This window comes from Mesoplodon densirostris, chromosome 17, assembly GCF_025265405.1.
Source record: "Mesoplodon densirostris isolate mMesDen1 chromosome 17, mMesDen1 primary haplotype, whole genome shotgun sequence".
Taxonomy (NCBI): Eukaryota; Metazoa; Chordata; class Mammalia; order Artiodactyla; family Ziphiidae; genus Mesoplodon; species Mesoplodon densirostris.
Genome location: NC_082677.1, coordinates 7,805,227 through 7,826,978, shown reverse-complemented (window position 1 = coordinate 7,826,978; position 21,752 = coordinate 7,805,227). Strand labels below are relative to the sequence as shown.

At 40.1% G+C, this 21,752-nt stretch overlaps 1 protein-coding gene across 1 annotated transcript in view; it reads right to left on the bottom strand.

Annotated features, from left to right (window-relative positions):
- Nucleotides 1–6,351: 6,351 nt before the first annotated feature.
- The window catches only part of B3GLCT (beta 3-glucosyltransferase), a 117,444-nt gene continuing 102,043 nt past the window's right edge, over nt 6,352–21,752 (bottom strand). Inside the window, exons 15-16 of the mRNA XM_060079753.1 lie at nt 16,442–16,586; nt 6,352–6,837 (exon numbers count right to left, since the gene is read on the bottom strand). Of these exons, the coding sequence (XP_059935736.1) occupies nt 6,670–6,837; nt 16,442–16,586 (313 nt within the window). The 3' untranslated portion in view covers nt 6,352–6,669. The remainder of the gene's footprint in view (nt 6,838–16,441; nt 16,587–21,752) is intronic.

Genomic DNA, 21,752 nt, shown 5'->3' with positions numbered 1-21,752 from the left:
CAAGGGGTGCAGCGGCCGCTAGAAGCAGGAAGAGGCAAAGAATGGATTCTCCCTGAGAGCCCCTGGCGGGAACGCTGTCCTGCCAACACCCTGGCTTTGGCCCAGTGATGCTTTAAGGTAATAAATTTTGGTCGTTTAAAGCCACTAAGTTTGTGGTAACTTGTTACATCAGCCACAAGGACACATTTTGGTCCTGGGAAGTGAGATGCTTCTGTAACAGATGCCTAGGAATGTGGAAGTGGCTTTGGAACTGGGTAGTGGGGAGAAGCCAGAAGAACTTTTGATATGCATGATAGGAAAAGCCTACACTGCCTTAAACAGACTTTTGGTAGAAGTGGATGTTAAAGGTGCTTCTGACAAGGACTCAGGAGGAGGTAAGGAGCAAGGAGAGAAAGCCTGTATTTTCTTAGAGAACACACGTATCATTAGAAACAGAATGCTGGTAGGTATTTGAACCTTAAAGGCCCTGCCAGTGAGGGCCCAGAAAGAAATGAGGAAACTATTTTTGGAAACTGGAGGAAAGGGGGTCCTTTGTTATGCAGTAGCAGGAAGTCTAGGAAGTCATTCTTCTAGCAGGAAGCCTGAATTATGTCCTATAGTTATACGGAAAGCAGAACATATAAGCAGTGAACTTGGATGTTTTGCTGAGATTTCCAAGCAACGTACTGGATATGCAACCTGGTTTCTTCTTGTAGTTTATGGGAAAATTTGAGAGGAAAGAGATAAATTGAGGTAACTGTTAAGAAAAAATGAACCTGGACTTGATGATTTGGGAAAATTTCAGCAAATCCACATGGTAAGAGATGCTAAAATTAGGAGATTCACCATTAGAAAAGCACATTCCGAAAAGAAAGCCATGGGTGTAGCTGGATAGTCATTGGCTAGTGCCTTGAAAGGATGGAAAGGTTAGAGTTTCCCATCACACAGAGGGTTCCCTGATGACCAGTGGAGCCCCTCAATCATCTCAGCAGGAGCTGGGAATAGGGATGACATCATCAGAAAAGATCTGTGGAGGAGCCTTTGTCTAATAGCCTGAATCCCCTTAACTTACATGGGAGATTCAAAAGGTTTTTGAGCTTGTTATATAAGCAGAAATGTTGCCAGATTGAATCAGAAGGGACAAAAACAGGACAAGATGAAAGAAGGCTGATAGACTTCCCAAATTCTACAGGCAGGACACAGGATAATTATTTCTGTTTTTTGAAAGCCAGCCAGTTTGTGATAAGTTGTTGCAGGAACAACAGTTAATACTCACAGGAAATTAATACTCACACATTCGGTGCTAAACAAGACATTTTTGTTCTTTAATTAAAGCAAGTCATTATTAACATTAATTACATCAAAATTAAGTGTTGAACAGGGAATATTCATAACATATTTATCAGGCATAAAGAATACCTATAAAACAAACACCCATGTACCCACCAACCTGTTTAAGAAATAGAAATAACCATTACCTTTGAGTCCCCTGTGTCTCTCTCTCTGAGAGCATATTCCTCTGTCTTTCCTGCAGAGGTAACTATCTTGACTTTTGTGTTTATCCTTCTCTTTTCTTAATTTTTTAGATGTGTATCTTTACATGTTTATTTTAAAATTTTGCATGGTTTTAAATTATATAAAGGAGATCCCATTATGTTTTGTTCTGTGACTTTAAAATTTGCTTAACATTGAGGTGTGTCATGTAGCTGTATTTCATTCGTACTAACCGCAGCATAATGGGATATTGTAAAGACATTCCAGAACTTATTAATCCTTCAAGCAATGGACATGTAGGCTGTTTCCAACTTTCAGCTCTCCTGAACTGTGTATGCTGCTGTGAACATTCTTGTTTATGCTTCTTAGTAAGGCTGTGTCTCACTAGGGTATATGCCTCAGAGTAGAACTTCTGGGTCACAGTGTAACAGTGTATGAGGATCTGCACCCTTACCAGAGGTATTGTTTTCCAAAGTTCTAGAACAAAAGTTCAAAATTCAGTTTCAATTAGTCAGTTTCTTCCTTTTTTAACCTCCCAGCACATATTGCTTCTATAATGTATTGGATATATAATCATATTTGCCTTTTCTCTCTCTTATATAGGGTTACTTCATGATTAACTCTTGGATTCTTGGTGATCTTTACCTAGGATAGTGTTTCAGAACTAGATATACATTCAGTCGGGGGAGAGGCAACATTGTTCTTGATAGAGGTGAAGGAGCACAGAGCTTATGTGAACAAACTCTAGAGCCTAAATGTCTGGGTTCAAAACTTACTAGCTCTGTGACCTTGAGCTGGTTACTTAATCAGTTACCTCCAGTATAAAATTGGAGAAAGCATTAGTCCTCACTTCTGAGGGTTATTGTGAGGATTAAGTAGCTTAATGTGTGGAACACTTGGAATCGTGCCAAGTATAGTAAGCATTACGTAAGTGGTTGTCATTGTGGTTATTATTATTAATGTTGAGGTTTCCATAAAGCAAACCCATGTAAAGAGTCACACTCCCAGCAGAAAAACACTCCCAGTCTCACACTTAACAGAAATGATCAGATGTGAACACCCATATCTTCACATCAGCACATCTAAAAACCTCTGTGCCTGCACTGTGCCCCCATTTGACAGTAGACCCTCCTGTCAGATTCCCCCACTGGGCTCTGGGTTCCATCCCACGTTGCCAGGACCGTCCATGTAGTCACTCGTCATCCTCCCTCTCTACGAGGCCATTTGCCTCTCATACAGACGTCTCCTAGAATCTTCCATCTTAACATATAAACTCCCAAGACCCCCTGCTCCCTTGTCTTTCAATCATAAAAAGAACTATAGATCCCCCCCGCCACCGCCCAAATGTTTATAATTGCTCTCCACAATTGCAGCTCCCATCCTGCCCGCCTCCTGCCCCTCTCACTGGGAGCAGTCTTGTCAAGGTCACTTCCACGCTGCTCAGTCACACTGTCACTTCTCCGTCCTCTCGGCCACACATGACACGCTTGATCACTTGCTTCTCAGAACACTCCTTCCTTGGCTTCCCTTACACAGCTCCCCTGCCTACCCCGGTGTCCCTTCCACCTCACTGACTGTCCTGCTCAGGCTGACTCTATTTCCTTCTCTCCCTGCATATCTTGTCCAGTCTTGTGGCTTTCAAAACCTTTAAAAATGCTGATGAGTTCCAGAATTATAACTCCAGCCCTGACTGCTCCACTGAGCTCCAGGCTTCCGGAGCAACTGTTTGACATCACCTGGATGTGTACTAATAACAGTGATGACAGCTAAGCAGTCACAGGCTTGCTTTCTTTTTCAGACATGCCAAATTCGTCCCCGCCTCAGAGCCTTCACGTTTGCTGTTACTGCGCACATATCTCTGCATTCCTGACTGTCTATTCAGTGGGGTCTTCACTCGACCATCACTTTCTTAGCAGCCCTCTCTGACCACTCTATCCAAGCTGGTCCCCAGCCCCCATCCAGTTCTGCCTGCCTGTTCTTAGTGTCTTTAGGTATTATTAGAAATCATCTTGTTCATTTGTTACCGGTTTATGTCCTTTTCCCTTGTACCTACCCCAACTCCCTCCAGAAATATGTCTTTAAAGTGAAAACGTGCACAAAGACGTGATGCCAGAAACAAAGCCTTCACTTCCTATAGATAGGAGGAAAGCACATTGTGCAGGTGACATGCTTATAGAAAGCTTGGGAACATAAAACAGTAGCACCTACTGTGTGCCAGACGTTCAAAGATGCCAGGGATAGAGTGGTGAGTAGAAGAGGCAAGGGGCATCCTGGAAGGTCTGACACCTAGTAGGGGTTTAATAAACAGTTGCTGGATGAATCATTGATTCATTTTAGTCCACGGAAGTTCCGTCTCTGATTATGAATGGAAGACAACAGAAACATTCTAACAAATGTCTACTCTATTTAATTAATTTTTGAGGACAGTACATAAACAATTATAATGACATGGATGTGGAAGCACTAAAGGTATTCAGTAAACCAGGAGACCCAGGAGCACCGATATTTAAATACCCACGTATAGCATCACGTGCAGCCCAGCACGCTATTGTCTGTGTTCCCAAACAGTCTATAAAGGCCGTGTTTGTGTCTGGATTTCCAATTTGGCTGAAAGATGTAAAAACCCTACATTGTCAGACAGATTGCTTTGGCTATATCAGCAGAAGTGGCTTAAAAGCAAAAATGGCATTCCAGTGATTCCACCTCTACCTCCTTGATGTTGATACCCCAGTATAAAAATAGGCCATTTGAAGCAAACTTCTATTTAAAAGGCAAAGAAACTATGAATAGGAAAGTATCTGTCCAGGAAAGTACAGATTCAAAACTGGTCCTTAAGTTATGAATTCTAGGAGAATCAGTTCCACAATATCTCCAATTCATTGTATAATAAAATAGATAATGGTTTTATAGACTTGGTATAAATACATCTTCAATGTCTGATGGTTTTCTGTAAAAAGGATAGGTTCTTACTTTTCTTTTTAAAAACTGTGTTTACTGAGCTGCCAACTTTTTCCTCTGATTTCATTCATTCCTTTTCCTCACAGCCCTCCCAACTCCCGCTCCACCTGGACTAATAAATAATCTGAGAAATGAGAAATTCAGGCAAAGGTCTTTTACTTGTGGTTAGGCTTACATCCTTCCAAAAAGTAAACATAACGAACACCTAAAAGTACCAGAGAAGGTGCTCCGGTATCAGTAGAAGGCACTGATCGTCATAACACAGGGAAGGCGTGATGATGTGGGTCTTCCTGTACGGACGCCAGGACAGTCCTATGAAATGAGGACTTTTTTCTGAGTGTGACAGTGTTAGGCAAGAATAGGAACTGGAGGCTCTTCTCCCCTGGGTTAGGCAGCCGGGCCCTCCAGGAGCACGATTACACATGACGTGAAGGTGACTAACAGTGACGGGAGTCCCTGCTGTGACAGCGTTACTGATGTCACCAGCAGTAGCTTGGCCAGATCTATACATTCTTCGGGTGCTTCTCATCCAGCCGATCATCCCGGATCCACTCCTTGGACAGACCACAAAACCCACCCTCACAGAAATGAAACCAGTGTATTATTCAGTTATCACTGAAAACACAACAGTCCTGGTATTTGCTAGTTTGGAAAAAGGGTGAATACTATTGCATCATTTTGGAAATCAGTTATATACAAGCTACAAAAAAAATGTATTGTTAAAAAACACACGCATGGGGCCTCCCTGGTGGCGCAGTGGTTGGGAGTCCGCCTGCCGATGCAGGGGACGCGGGTTCGTGCCCCGATCCCGGAGGATCCCGCGTGCCGCGGAGCGGCTGGGCCCGCGAGCCATGGCCGCGGGGCCTGTGTGTCCGGAGCCTGTGCTCCGCAACGGGAGAGGCCACAGCAGTGAGAGGCCCGCGTACAGCAAAAAAAAAAAAAAAAAAAAAAAAAAAAAAAAAAAAACACACGCATGGATACTTTTGGTGGCATGGCTTTAAAACCCTGTGCTTGGATATAAAAACATTACAGGCAAAATTAATGAATAACAATTTTTATTTAAAAAAAAGAGGAAAGTATTTTACTCTACCAAAACTAGTTTAAGACATATCAAAATCAAATTTTATGCAAATACCTCTAGAAAACTGAATTATATAGTTAAAATGTTAAATACAGAATATGCTTTAAAATTAATAATATATTAAGTTACTGTATATTAAAGGTATGATTTGGAAATTAGAGCTGTTTCAAAATACTGTCTGTAGATTTCATTGTTTAAGAACCCTGGGAAGTTGCCAAATCACCATGCGGTCCTCCCTTACACTGGGGGGTCTATTCTGAGTCTGGAGAGAGTCATTACATTAACATACAAATAAAAATAAGAGTAAAACACCAGGTACAATTAATTTAATTCACTTCCTGAGACTCAGAGCTCAGTGACTTGAATAAAATACGACTTTTTTTTTTTTTTTAATATTGAGAACATTATCTTCTGGCAGGAGCCACTACACTTGTGTGTTACAAGTAGGTCGTAAAGATAGGGCTTCAGGGAGAAATAGAACACAGATGAACCTCTAAAGAAGGAGAAACTCTCTCCGAAGACTTATTATTCTCTTTTTATGAGGTACAAACAGAAAAATAGATAAAACATAACAACCTGGATTATAGACTACAGGGGATTTTTCATCACTAGACTTTTATGATGGTTTATGAATGATCCTTAATACAGCAGTCTTCCTACTGAGTTACCAGGAAATAATTTCGAACATCAATAAAATGGTTAAAAAGTTCACCCCACTGTAATATCCAGATCAAGAGACCTTCCCTCTTCTTTATTTTATGTATATAACAGACAGTCACGTCTCTCCAGACTCATGCCCAGCTGAAACTTTCATTATAATGAAGAGACAGGACAGGAAGGAAAATTCTGGTACCATTTATTTTTCCATGACAGAAATAAAGCTGCTGTTTCACAGCTTGAAAAATACACAGTAATCATTGTGTATTACAATAACTGCATAATGCTAAAGCAAGTGATCTTTCCCAGAAAACAAAAATCTCTGTTTTCCCTATGGCTCCTTCCCCACCCTCAACTCAAAAATTACCGTATAATAACGTCCACCTAAAGTCAGGAAGCTTCCGATGCTGCATGTCGCACGTAAGCAGTGTGATCCAGCACAGCAGGACAATGCCAGTCTCTGCTGCTGTGTCCTGCCTATGCCCACAGGCCACCATGCTTTATAACTCTTCTTTAAAGCCTTTTCGTGTCTCCTGCCTGGCTCTGTCTTCCTCACTGGGTGCCAACCATGTGAAATAGACCTTCACGGGATCGATGTTCCAGTGCTTGTGGAACGATATGGGAACTTGGTGAGACAGGTAGTCCTTAGGGTAATCCACAGGCCGAGCCTGCAGGAAGAACAGAGAATCCCACTCTCTCACTCATCGAAAACAGTTTTGCTTCAGAATAGCATTTAAATGCATGAAACGATTGCTCTCCTTCAATATCTGATGTTGGTTATGGGAATCTAAAAGCAAGAAGGAAAATCTTTTCCACTAACATCTCCCCTCTAAGTGTAGGCTCTTTGTTTCTGCATCTCCAGTTACTTTCGTATCCCAAATGCATCGCTTTTTGCTTCTAGGTTCCACAGTCATGCCTCTGGGATATTCCTCAACCGTGGTAATAAATGTGAAAAGTTTTCCTTGGTAAGTCATTTAAGTTACTATTATGACTTCTGCAGAAAGGCAGAAAAACTTATTTCCCAGGTCTAAAGAAACTAAAGAAACTTTGGCCATACGTGGTTGTGTGGCGAGGTGGGGCAAGGAATTTGGGGCGTTCCCACTGCCTGTCCGCTGCTCTAACTTGGAATTAGGCATATGTCTTTCAGAGTAGGGAAAGCCTAGTAAAGGAAACACCACGGAGACAAAGCAAATCATGGTGTCCTGGGTCTGCGAATGTGGGTGGGGAATGAGTGCAGATTCACGGAAGGGAATTTGGGGGGCATGATCCTAGTGTTTTAAAACCGGGTTTGTGGTTGCCTAGCTCTGGAAATTTGCTAAAATTTTTCAAGGTACCCTTCACACCATTACCGTGTGTGAATTGTGTATGGTATATAAATCATACCTCAGTACAGCTGTTAAAAAAAAAAAAAGTGTGTCTAAAATACAGTCAATGTCCATTTGTTACACTGTTCGGTGTGCTGTGATCTTCACAGATTAAGGAGGTTTACGTTGTGCCCAGCCTCTGTGCCTTTCCTGCAGTCTAAGCCAGCGCTCCTTCCGCGTGCACAGCCTCCCACCCTGCTCCACCTCTCCCAGGTCCTCCTCGTTCCTCACACTGACCCTGCCTGTCCGGGATTTCCTTTTGGCATTTTGGGCACAGAGGTTGATTACAGACTTCTCAGCATCACAGATGCCTCTCTCTATGCATTTTACTCTTCTAGTTTTGTCTTGTTCTTTTCCATGACCTCATTTATCAGAAATGATTAGCACATTCTAATGCTTAATAATCCAGCTCTTCACTTGGAGAGGTGAGTCCTGAGAGGCAATTAATCACTTCTGGAATCTGCATTAATAAAGGCAAAAATATTATGGATTTATTTTTTCCTGTGTTAACATCTATTTGTATCTCCAACAGTTCATTTTTAAGTGTGAAAAACAAGCAACAATTTTAATATATTGCTGGACTCAGTTTGCTAATATTTTATTACGGATTTTTGCATCTATGTTCAAGAGTAACACTGGCCTGTCCTTTACTTCTGTAATGTACCATTTTAATTTGTTAACTTTTTAGCTTTTTTTTTTTTTTCGTGATTTTCTTAGTGCTTGCTCTAGATGTACAATGTACATCTCTGACATTTTAGGTTAATGTTGGCCTCATAAACTGAGTTAGGAAGCATTCTTCTCTAATTCAACTTCATCAATGTATATAAGTTTAAATACATTTTCTATTTCTTCTGGAGAAATAGCCCTGCTTAAAAAGTGTAATATGGGCTTTCCTGGTGGCGCAGTGGTTGAGCATCCACCTGCCAATGCAGGGGACGTGGGTTCGTGCCCCGGTCTGGGAAGATCCCACATGCTGTGGAGCAGATAGGCCCGTGAGCCATGGCCGCTGAGCCTGCGCATCCGGAGCCTGTGCTCCGCAACGGGAGAGGCCACAACAGTGAAAGGCCCACGTACCGCAAAAAAAAAAAAAAAAAAGTGTAATCTAGAAATTTCTCCATTTATTTTTCAATTCATCATTATTTAAAATAAATTTTTTTAGTAGCTTTATTGGAGTATAATTGCTTTACAATGGTGTGTTAGTTTCTGCTATATAACAAAGTGAATCAGCTATATGTATACATATATCCCCATACCACCTCCCTTTTGAGCCTCCCTCTCACTCTCCTTATCCCACCCCTCTAGGTGGTCCCAAAGCACGGAGCTGATCTCCCTGTGCTATGGAGCAGCTTCCCACTAGCCGTCCATTTTACACTTGGTTGTGTATGTATGTCAGTGCCACTCTCTCACTTCGTCCCAGCTTCCCCTTACCCTCCTGTGTCCTCAAGTCTGTTCTCTACATCTGCATCTTTATTCCTGCCCTGCTGCTAGGTTCATCAGTACCGTTTTTTTAGATTCCATATATGTGCATTAGCATACGGTATTTGTTTTCTTTTTCTGACTTACTTCACTCTGTATGACAGACTCTAGGTCCATCCACCTCACTACAAATAACTCAATTTCGTTTCTTTTTATGGCTGAGTAATATTCCATTGTATATATGTGCCACATCTTCTTTATCCATTCGTCTGTTGATGGACACTCAGGTTGCTTCCACGTCCTGGCTATTGTAAATAGTGCTGCAATGAACATTGTGGTGCATGACTCTTTTTGAATTATGGTTTTCTCAGGGTATATGCCCAGTAGTGGGATTGCTGGGTCATATGGTAGTTCTATTTTCAGTTTTTTAAGGAACCTCCATACTGGCTGTATCTATTTACATTCCCACCAACAGTGCAAGAGGGTTCCCTTTTTTCCACACCCTCTCCAGCATTGTTTGTAAATTTTTTGATGATGGCCATTCTGACGGGTGTGAGGTGATACCCCACTGTGGTTTTGATTTGCATTTCTCTAATGATTAGTGATGTTGAGCCTCTTTTCATGTGTTTGTTGGCAGTCTGTATGTCTATTTTGGAGAAACGTCTTATCTCCATTTCATTTAAATTGTCTAATTTGTTGGCATAATTGTGGTAGGGTATATAATGATACCCCTCCTTCATTTCTGATTTTGGCAATTTTTGTCCTCTCTTTCTCTTGGTCAAGCTAGCTAAAGGTTTACCAAATTAGAGCTCATTTTTGGCTTAATTGATTTTCTCTGTTTTTCTGTTTTCTATTTCATTGATTTGTGCTCTGATCTTTAGTATTTCTTTTATTCCACATAGTTCAGATTTGATATTCTTTTGCTTCTCAATGTAGAAACGTAGATTATTGATTTAATACCTTTATTCCTTTCTAACATGTTTAAAACTGTAAATTTCCTTCTAACCACTATATAGCTCCACTCAAAGTTTTTGATATGTTGTGTTTTTTCATTCCATTGAAGGTATTTTCTAATTTTCCTTATGATTTCTTTTTTGACCCATGGGTTATTTTAAAGTGTGGTGTTTAATTCCAAATATTGGGGGAATTTCCCCAATTTTTTTCTCGATTTCTAATTTCATTCCATTGTTCTGGGAGATGAGTCTTGTTTTATGACTTAGCATATGGCCTATCCTGGAGAATGTTCTGTATACATTTGAAAAGAATCTGTTGTTGTCGGTGAAATACTTTACATGTGACAGGTCACGTCGTAGTTAATACTTGTCTCTTTCTCTTTTCAATTCTGTCTATTTATGTTTCATGTAATTTGAAGATCTGTTATTAGCTGTATATATACATTTATAATTGTTTTATTCTCATGATGTATTGACCTTTGTCATGAAATGGCCCATTTTCTGTCTAGTAATATTTCTGTTCTTAAAATCTATTGTTTTTAATATTACTATAGCCACTCAAGCACTCTGTGATTAACTGTTTGCACAGTATATCTTTTTAATTTAAATTTTAAAATTGAAGTATAGTTAATTTACAATGTTGTGTTAGTTTCAGGTGTACAGCAAAGTGATTCAGATTTTATATACATATATATAAAATCTGAATATATATATAAAATATATATATATTATATATATATATATATTTTATATATATATTCCTTCCATTATAGATTACAAGATATTGAATATAGTTCCCTGAGCTACATACAATAGGTCCTTGTTGTTTACATATACATGCTACTATATATAAAATAGATAAACACCAAACTCCTAATTTATCCCCCAACCCCCACAATCTCTTTTGGTAACTATGTCTAAGAGTCTATTTCTGTTTTGTAAATAAGTTCATTTATATCATTTTTTAGATTCCACATACAAGTAGTGTCATATGATTTTTGTCTTTATCGGACTTACTTTACTTAATATGATAACCTCTAGGTCCATCCATGTTGCTGCAGATGGCATTATTTCATTCTTTTCTGTGGCTGAGTAATAGTCCACTGTGTATATATATCACATCTTCTTTATCCATTCCTCTGTTGATGGACATTTAGGTTGCTTCCCTGTCTTGGCTATTGTAAATAGTGCTGCAGTGAACGTTCGGGTGCATGTATCTTTTCAAATTATGGTTTTCTCTGGATATATGCCCAGGAGTGGGATTGCAGGATCATATGGTAACTCTATTTTTAGTTTTTTAAGGAACCAGATATTGTCCTCCATAGTGGCTGCACCAATTTACATTCCTCTCTATGATCAACTGTTTGCATGGTATATCTTTTCCTTTTATATTCAATCTGTTTGTGTCTATGAATCTAAAGTATACTTGACTCTTATAGACAACATATAAACAAATCATGCCTTTTATCCAGTCTGATAATCTCTGCCCTTTGACTGGGGTATTTATTAGTCCATTCATATTTATGTAGTACTTGATATAGCTGTATTTTCATTAGCCATTTGCCATTTTATATACTATTGTTTTTGTTTTGGTTTTTTTTGATACCTTGTTTTTATTTCCTTTTGCTATATACCAGGATGTGGTATTGCTGCAGCATATGGTCCTATATTTAATTTTTTGAGCAACCTCTACAGTTTTTCTGCAGTGTATATGCCATTTTTTAATACATTTTTTTTGTCCATCTGTTCCTCCTTTATTGCTCTTTTTTGTTAAAATCTTTTAGTGTACATTTAAGTCTCTTTAAAAATATAGCTAAAACATCAAAAAAGTTACTTTCTTAAAGGTTTCTCTAGGGATAACATGTATCTTTAACTTACCGGTTAATACTGACTTAACTCCAACAAAATTAACCTTGCCCCAATAAAGCTCCACTTCTTTCCCCTGCCTTTGTTCTACTGTCATCATATATATTGCATTTATCTATGTTATAAAGTCAACAATATAGTTATATTGTTTTAAACAATCTTGTGAAAGAAATTAGGAGAAAAATATCTGTATGTATATATACACATCCATATATTCTATGTTCATACACAGACACGTTTTCCTCTTACGTACACACATATGTGTATATATACACACAAACATGTATATACATAGTCTTTCCAGTGTACTTAATTCCTTCCTATATATTCCAGGTACCACATGGTGCCATTTTCTTTCAGCCCAAATAATTTTCTTTAGTTTTTTTAAGGGAAGGTCTGTTAGCAAAGAATTCTCTCACTTTTTGTTTATCTGGGAATGTCTTTATTCCACTTCCATTTGGGAAGGATAGTTTTACTGGATATAGAATTTCTGGTTAACTTTCTTCTTTTCGTTCTGCCTTCAGGCCTCTTATTTCGAATGAGAAATCAGCCAGTAACATTTTAATTTCCACTTTCATTACGTTTTTTGTTGCTTTTAAGATTTTCCCTTTGTCATTGTTTTTCAGTCATTTGACTATAACATGTTCATGTGTGATTCTTTTCCTGATTATCCTACTTGGGCCTTGTTGAGTTTCTCAGATCAATAGATTGTTTCTCATTACATTTTTGAGAAAATGTATTTCTTCAAAAAAATTGTCTTTGTCCCTTTCTTTCTCCCTTCTCTTTTTAAAAAGGACCCCCCATTAAATGTATGTTGGTATACTTTGTTTTACCACTTATCTTTGAGGCTGTGTTCATTTTTCTTCAGTCTTTTTTCTGTTCTTTGGATTAGGTAATTTCTATTGATCGGCCTTCAAATGTACTGATTGTTTCTTTTGCCATCTCAAATCTACTGTTATGTCCATTTAGATAATTTCTCATTTCTTTTATTGGGTTTTACAACTATAGAATTTTCATTTGGTTCTTTATCATAGTTTCTATTGTTCTATTAAGACTTGCCATTTGTTGAGTTAATGTAATCATATTTTCCTTTGACTACAGTTTCCTTTAATTCTGTGAATATAGTTTTTTTTATTATTATTAGCTGCTTTGAAGTCTTTGTCTGTCAAACCCAACATCTGGTCCCATTCAGAGTCCATTTCTGTTGATCAGAGTCCATTTCCGTTGACTCCATTTTTCCCCTGAGTTCAGTGTTGCTTTGCATGTTTCATAGTAATTGACTGGAAACTGGTTATTTTTAAATAATGTATTATAGCAACTCACAAATCTGTTTACTACTTTTTTTTTTTTTTTTTTTTTGTGGTATGCGGGCCTCTCACTGTTGTGGCCTCCCCCGTTGCGGAGCGCAGGCTCCGGACGCGCAGGCTCCGGACGCGCAGGCTCAGCGGCCATGGCTCACGGGCCCAGCCGCTCCGCGGCACATGGGATCCTCCCAGACCGGGGCACGAACCCGTATCCCCTGCATCGGCAGGCGGACTCTCAACCACTTGCGCCACCAGGGAGGCCCTACTACTCTTTTTTAAAAACTCATTTGCCTGAACTTACACTGTGGAATCTTTCTCCCTAGAGTGTGTGGCTGCTAGTTTCCCAAGTTTTAGTTCTTATTTTTATTCTTTCGGATGACTTTCTAGAAGTCACTCCTGTGCCTGAATAACTTAGTAGTTAGTTTATAATATAGGCAGAGATTGTGCTCAAACGTCTCAAGCCCATAAAGCTTCCATCTGTGTGTAGATTGGAAAGGACATTCAAAGCTTCAGTGGGTTTTCAAACATGCCTTGGCTTGTTAATTACTTTCATCCACTGTCCCATGTGCATGCACATAGTTTCCCAGTGGGCCAGAGAATTGTGGCCAGCTTCTCTAGCCCTGCTATGCTCTCTTATTTCCAGGGTATTAGGTATTAAACTTCTGACCAATAATCCCTTCACTGTGACTGAGACTGCAATCTCGGGCCAGTGAAGATGCAGGTTTTTGTTTGTTTCCTACCCAAAGTTGACAATTTTAGCTGACATACCTGTGGGTTTTCATCTCTCCCACAAATCAAGTCCACCCCCTCTGACAGCAAACCTGTTGTTTTTTCCAGCCAGGCCCATACTGGTGAACTACTGCTGCTCTCTCCAACCAAGCTGGGATGGAAGGTGGGTAGCGTGTGGGGATTTCAGGCAGAAAGGCCTCAGACTCTGTTGCTCTTACCCAGAACTACAGTAGTTTTTCAGGAATTAATGCTTCTCAGTGCTTTTTGATTAACTTCCAGATTCCTGAAATAGTTATTTTGACAATTTTGTGCAGAGGATTCACTGACCATTGCACACTGCCATACCCATTAGTAGCATATAATTTTGGAAGAGCAGAAAACCACATGCACTAGATACTTTGTTTTGAACAGAGGGATATACTAGACATTCCTTGAGGCTTCCTTCTGAACCTGTGATCTCACAATAACCTTCCCTGACTAAAAGGAGAAGAAATGTGGCCCAGGCAACTTTGTATCTGAGCTTGTTTCCAAATGCCTGCTCTAACTTACCAGGAATCCTAGATTTTATCTCTTTCTCAATATGAACAAATACACTGTTTGGACCAGTGTTCAAACATTACAAATGGAAAGTAATGTCCAAATCAGAGCGAACTCTTAAACGAGGCTTAAGAATTAGAAGATAAAGCAGTGTCTGTTGGGGAGGATACATTCTGAGCATACTTTATGACTTTGGAAAAGTTTTAAATTTATTATGTGAATTAGAGAAATCAAGAGTTTTAAAATATGGGAAACAACAATTAAAAAAAATTTAAATTATCTTCAAAGGATTTTACATAAGGATTATTTTCCTTCTTTCTTTTCTCCTTATCATTTCATTTAGTAACGTATTCTTCCCTAAGTGAAAAAGGCTGCTTGGTGCAGTGGTTAAGAATCCACCTGCCAACGCAGGGGAGACGGGTTCGAGCCCTGGCCTGGAAAGATCCCACATGCCACGGAGCAACTAAGCCCATGCGCCACAACTGCTGAAGCCCACAGGCCTAGAGCCCGTGCTCTTCAACAAGAAAAGCCACTGCGATGAGAAGCCCACACACTGCAACGAAGAGTAGCCGCTGCTCGCCGCAACTAGAGAAAGCCCACGCGCAACAACGAAGACCCAACTCAGCCAGAAATAAATAAATAATAAATAAAAACCTAAGATTATGATAGTAACAGTGATAAATTATTTCCCTTATACACCAACAGTTTTAATTACCCTTCCTTTCTGTGAGTGAAACATTATGAGATACAGGGAGAGAGAGAATAACTTGCTTTTCTAAGTCCTGTAATACCACACATAGGCTCAAGGTTTTTTTTTTTTTTTTTTTTTTTTTGCGGTGCGCGGGCCTCTCACTGTTGTGGCCTCTCCCGTTGCGGAGCACAGGCTCCCGACGCGCAGGCTCAGCGGCCATGGCGCACGGACCCAGCCGCTCCGCAGCATGTGGGATCTTCCCGGACCGGGGCACGAACCCGTGTCTCCTGCATCGGCAGGCGGACTCTCAACCACTGCGCCACCAGGGAAGCCCAGGCTCAAGGTTTTAAAACATGGCAAAGTACCTTCTGACTAGTACCAGGAGGTTGGTTTCTCATACATTTCCTCTTATAAAGGTCTATCTTTATCTTTCCTTGCAGTCCTCAAGAATGCAGAAATGGATTCTGCCTTTCCTGGTAATGCAAGCACTTTCTTTGCCTTGTTCAAGTGATTCCCCTATAGTGCTATTTCTGTCATGCCCAATTCTCTATATAGCTATAATAGCGCTTGCTACTGGTTACTAAATAAAGCATGAAGACTATATTTTCAATGTAAGGGAGGGCACTTAAAATACCTATGCATTCAAATTTCAAAAAGCTTTGGATTTCTTAAAGGAGAGCATTAAGTGAATGTGGGCTCTGGTTATTTTTAGTGCAAATATATCTGCTGTTATTCTTACAGCATCAGAATAGTCACTGATCAGAATACTCACTAACCCAATTCTTCAAAAAAGAAACTACTAAAAAGGTTGCAAAAGGATTCCCTTCTTACCCCACACTGCAGGATGGTGAAACTATTAGCACCAACCACCCCTGGTAAACATCATCTCATCTCTTCTATAACCCCCAGAGTATATGCTTATTGAGATATTATACTGAAATTTAATTAAGTTTAGCCTGTCAGTTTAATAGCAACCAAAGGGGAGAAAGCCCAATAGACAGTGTAAGGACTGAGGACAGTGTAGAACTGCAAACACTTGGTGGCTAGCGGGACAACGTTAGGTCAGTCCTGTATATTTTTCAATAGCATCTGATAATTTTTAAATACCATCAATTTTTTTTTAACTCAAAGAAAAAAAAAAAGAACAGGTTTTACCTGAGCCTACATGCAAGGATGCTGGTCAAACCCCATTTCATTTTCTAGATGTTTCTGCGTTCCATCTTCATGCTGTACCTGGTACAGCATCAACCCTCTGGACAAAGAGGTCTGTTAAGGATTTCCCCCTGGAGCCTGTCCACACAGTTCTTAAGACTGTTTCCAGAAGAATAGGTGAAGGGAAAGCCGTAGTACCTTCAAGTGAGAAGAAACCCCCCTCTCTCCCTCTGAGGTAGGAATAAAAACATTTTTCTCACCTGATGGAAGAGAGGGCTGTGTGTCACAGGGACTCCTAACCCACTAAAGCACATCCCCAGGACCATATCATCTGGAGCGTCATTGCTGTAGCAGCGACACTTGCTGGCGAGAAGTCTCCTGATTGCCTCTCTGCTGAAGACCATCCTGGGGGAAGCCAGAGCAGACAGAGAAGGCGGTTAGCTCCACAACCGGGAATCTGTATAAGGAAACAGAGTTCAGAGCCACATTTCTGATAAAGATGTTGACATCAGCAGTGTTTTATATTTGTTATTCTGAGGAAGATGTGTCTGTGTTTCTATGAAAGGAAAAGCACTTTTAATATGTTTGCCTATCAGGGAATTTTATTTCTTTATATATATCCTATACACTAACACTTGGCAGTGTTCTTTTTCTAGTATGTCACTGGAAAATTAGAATAGTTCTTAAGTTTACACACTCGATGAGATCAGTAACAAAATCCGCCAACATTCCCAGCAGGTAGATGGGCCCAGAAATACTAGGTACCTCAGTTACACAGGTGATGACTGACAATGACATCAAATCTAATTGAAAAAAACCATGCATGGTCCAAGTGATTCCAGTCCACCGAAGCTTCCTTAAGGTAATTTCGAGAAAGAGGGGAAAAAAGAGAGAGGGAGAAAGAGATTGATTTGCCTCAAATAGTGCTAAGACGCTGCTTGACCAGATACATTGGGTACTTTCTGGTGGAACTCACAGCCATCCCCACCTTTCTGTGCTCTCCTCAGCATTGCAGGAGGCTAGAAACTCTACGATATTTTCCAGACTCCCTGGCCAGATGGGTCCTGGCTTCGTCCTGACGATAAAGGGGCCAGTACTGGGGGAGGCCATCTGCTTCTGGCTCTGGTGGCCTCTGTGGCAGAGGCAGGTGATGGGGCGTGGGTAGCCACAGGCTCCAGCACAGCCGGCAGGGATGGCAGAGCGTCGGTGATGGTCCCAAAGCAGCGGTGACCTGGAGCCCGTCCCAGGTCTGCCCCAGATGCAGTGCTGTTAACCCGACAGTAGCAGCGGCCACAGCAACCCTCACCAATAGGCCCCAGAAACCAGCACCCTTTGCTCCTTCAGCCTCAGAGGCAACAGAGCTTCCTAGAGTTACTGAGCTCTGGGTAAAGCCACCTGCTCCTCCTTATTCCTCTGGCCCTTTCCAATACATCTGTACCAAGTTCCTGCAATAAATTCTCCTCTTTTAAAAAATATAGATTGGTTTCTGCTTTCCCTTCTGGTCCTAGAGTAGTAATGGATCTTCTCATATCATGAATAACCCAATAGCTGATAGGGCTGATATGGTTCACAAGTTCATTCCCAACAAGCAACAACTTTCTTGAAGGCAAAACTATCTAAAATTTATCCATATATTCCCGTAGCCAAATACAGGGTCTCACATACAGTAAGCCCTTAGTAAAAGTCTAATGATCCAACAAGTGAGAACAAAGCTGCCTTTGCAAAGCTGTTCCCCAGGGAGGGAGAGTTCTATGAATCAGTCTAGTCGGGAAGGAAAGAGGACAGAACACGATCCCTGATGCAAGCATGTCGATTCCTGCTCAGCTGGGCTCAGTTCAGTGCCATATAACTAACACCAGTGACCACGGCTGGTGATGCAGCGACACGGAAGTCACTCCCTGCCCGTGCTGACATGTCAGAAGACTGGATGGAATATGACCAAACAGGAGGAAAAGGAAGCTCTTTACTTAAGGTGATACAAGGAAATATGACCGTACAAGAAGAAAAAAAAAAAAGTGCCTATGAGCTATATAACAGGGAAAACTGCAAGTCTGAAAACTCACCGTAAACTGCCTCTCTCTTAAAAATCTAGTGTCTATCAGGGACTCAGGGACTCACACCTACGTGCTGAGCCAAATTCCTGCCCTACTGACCAATCCCAGGAAAAAGCCTGTGTGAGGGGACATGGGTTCACCATAAACAGACATTTCCCTTAAAGTGTCTGCCTGATGCCCTGTCAAGGAAAGTTTCATAGGTAACTAATTGTCCCAATCACAGCGGGCATCTCGTCCTCTTAAACCCTGTTTGAATTAAAATGCTTCTCTTCTGCCAGCATCCAGTAGAACGAAAAAGAAAGCCTTTCATTTTGGCCTGCTCTACCCAACCCCCCACCCCCCAAAAGAAAAATTACCAGTTACAGCACAGTATGTCTGTTCTGCCAACTTTTAAATATTAAAAAGATGTTGATCAATAAAACCAAGAGCTGGTTCTTTGAAAGGGTAAACAAAATTGACAAACCTCTGGTCAGGCTCACCAAGAAGAAAAGAGACAGAAACCAAATAAAAAGAAATGAAAAGGGAGCCATCTCAACTGATACCACAGAAATACAAAAAACCATAAGGGAATACTATGAACAATTATATGCCAACAAATTTGACAACCTAGAAGAAATGGACAACTTTCTAGAAACATACAGCCCACCAAAACTGAAGCAAGAAGAAATAGATAATTTGAACAGACCCATCACTAGAAGTGAAATAGAATCTGTAATAAAAAATTTTTAAAAACTCCCTACAAACAAAAGTCCAGGACAAGATAGTGTCACGGGCAAATTCTACAAAACACGCAAATAACTTAAACTGATCCTTCTCAAACTCTTCCAAAAGATTGCAGAGGCGAGAACACTCCCAAAAACATTCTATGAAGCCACCATCACCCTGATACCAAAACCAGACAGACAGCACCAGAAAAGAAAATTACAGGCCAGTATCTTTGATGAATATAGATGCAAAAATTCTCAACAAAATGTTAGCAAACTGAATCCAACAACACATAAAAAAGATCATACACCATGACCAAGTGGGATTCATCCCAAGTTCACAAGGGTGGTTCAACATATGCAAATTAATCAATGTAATACACCACATAAACAAAAGAAAAGTAAAAAACCACATGATATCTCACTAGATGCAGAAAAAGCATTTGACAAAATTCAACATCCATTCATGATAAAAGCTCTTACCAAAGTGGGTATAGAGGGAACATATCTCAACATAATAAAGGCCATTTATGACAAACCCACAGCCAATATAATACTCAACAGTGAAAAGCTGAAAGCCTTCCTGCTAAGATCTGGAACAAGACAAGGATGTCCACTCTCACCACTTCTATTCAACATAGTATTGGAAGTCCCAGCCACAGCTATCAGACAAGAAAAATAAATAAAAGGTATCCAAATTGGAAGGGAAGAGGTAAAATTGTCACTATATGCAAAGGACATGATACCATATATAGAAAACCCTAAGGACTCCACACAAATACAGCTAGGTCTAATAAATGAATTCAGCAAAGTAGCAGGATACAAGATTAACATTCAGAAATTAGTTGCATTTCTTTACACTAACAAATATCAGGAAGGGAATGTAAAAAAAAAAAAAAAAAACCCAATATCTTTTAAAATCACACCAAAAAAATAAAACACCTGGGAATAAACCTGACCAAGAAGGTGAAAGACTTATATGCTGAGAATTATAAAACATTAATAAAGGAAGTTAAAGAGGATTCAAAGAAATGGAAAGATATCCCATGCTTGTTAAAATGGCAATACTACCCAAAGCAATCAACAGATTTAATGAAATCCCTATCAAATTACCCATGACATTTTTCACAGAACTAGAATAATCCAAAAATTTACATAAAACCAAAAAAAAAAAAAAAAGAAAGGGCTTCCCTGGTGGCGCAGTGGTTGAGAGTCCACCTGTTGATGCAGAGGACACAGGTTCGTGCCCCAGTCCGGGAAGATCCCACATGCTGCACAGTGGCTGGGCCCATGTGCCATGGCCGCTGAGCCTGCGTGTCCAGAGCCTGTGCTGTGCAACGGGGAGGCTACAACAGTGAGAAGCCCGCCTACCGCAAAAAAAAAAAAAAACCAAACCAGAATTGCCAAAGCAATCCTGAGGGGGGGAAAAAACAAACCAGGAGGTATAACTCTCCCAGGCTTTAGACACTACTACAAAGCTACAGTAATCAAAACAGTGTGGTATTGGTACAAAAACAGACATACGGATCAATGGAACGGAACAGAGAGCCCAGAAATAAACCCACACACCTACAGTCAATTAATCTTCAACAAAGGAGACAAGAATATAAAATGGGAAAAACATATGAAAATGTGTTTCCCAGTCTCTTCAGCAAGTGGTGCTGGGAAAGTTGGACAGCTGCATATAAATCAATGAAGTTATTAGAACACACCCTCACACCATGCACACACACAAAAAACAAGCTTTAAAATGGCTTAAAGACTTAAAACATAAGACATGACACCATAAAACTCCTAGAAGAAAACATAGGCAAAATATTCTCTGACATAAATTGCACCAGTGTTTTCTTAGGTCAGTCTCCCAAGGCAATAGAAATAAAAGCAAAAATAAACAAATGAGACCTAGTCAAACTTACAAGCTTTTGCACAACAAAGGAAACCATAAAAAAAAATGAAAAGACAACCTACAGAATGGGAGAAAATATTTGCAAATGATGCAACCGACAAGGGCTTAATCTCCAAAATATACAAACAGCTCACAAAACTCAACAACAAGAAAAACAACCCAATCGAAAAATGGGCAGAAGACCTTAATAGACATTTCTGCAAAGAAGACATACAGATGGCCAGTAGGCACAGGAGAAGATGCTCAACATCACTATTAGAGAAATGCAAATCAAAACTACAATGAGGTACCACCTCACACCGGTCGGAATGGCCATCATTAAAAAGTCTACAAATAGCAAATGCTGGAGAGGGTGTGGAGAAAAGGGAACCCTCTTGCACTGTTGGTGTGAATGTAAGTTGGTGTAGCCACTATGGAAAACAGTATGGAGGTTCCTCAGAAACCTAAAAATAGAGTTACCATATGACCCAGGAGTCCTACTCCTGGGCATATACCCAGACAAAACTATAATTCAAAAAGATACATGCACCCCTATGTTCATAGCAGCACTATTCACAATAGCCAAGACATGGAAACAACTAAAATGTCCATCGACAGATGAATGGATAAAGAAGATGTGGTACATATATACAATGGAATACTACTCAGCCATAAAAAAACAATAATGCCATTTGTAGCAACATGAATGCAACTAGAGATTATCATACTAAGTGAAGTCAGAAAAAGACAAATACCTTATGATATCACTTATATGTGGAATCTAAAATATGGAACAAATGAACCTATCTACAAAACAGAAACAGACTCACAGACATAGAGAATAGACTTGTGTTTGCCAAGGGGGCGGGGGGAAGGAGAGGGATGGACTGGGAGTTTGGGATTAGCAGATGCAAACTCTTACATTTAG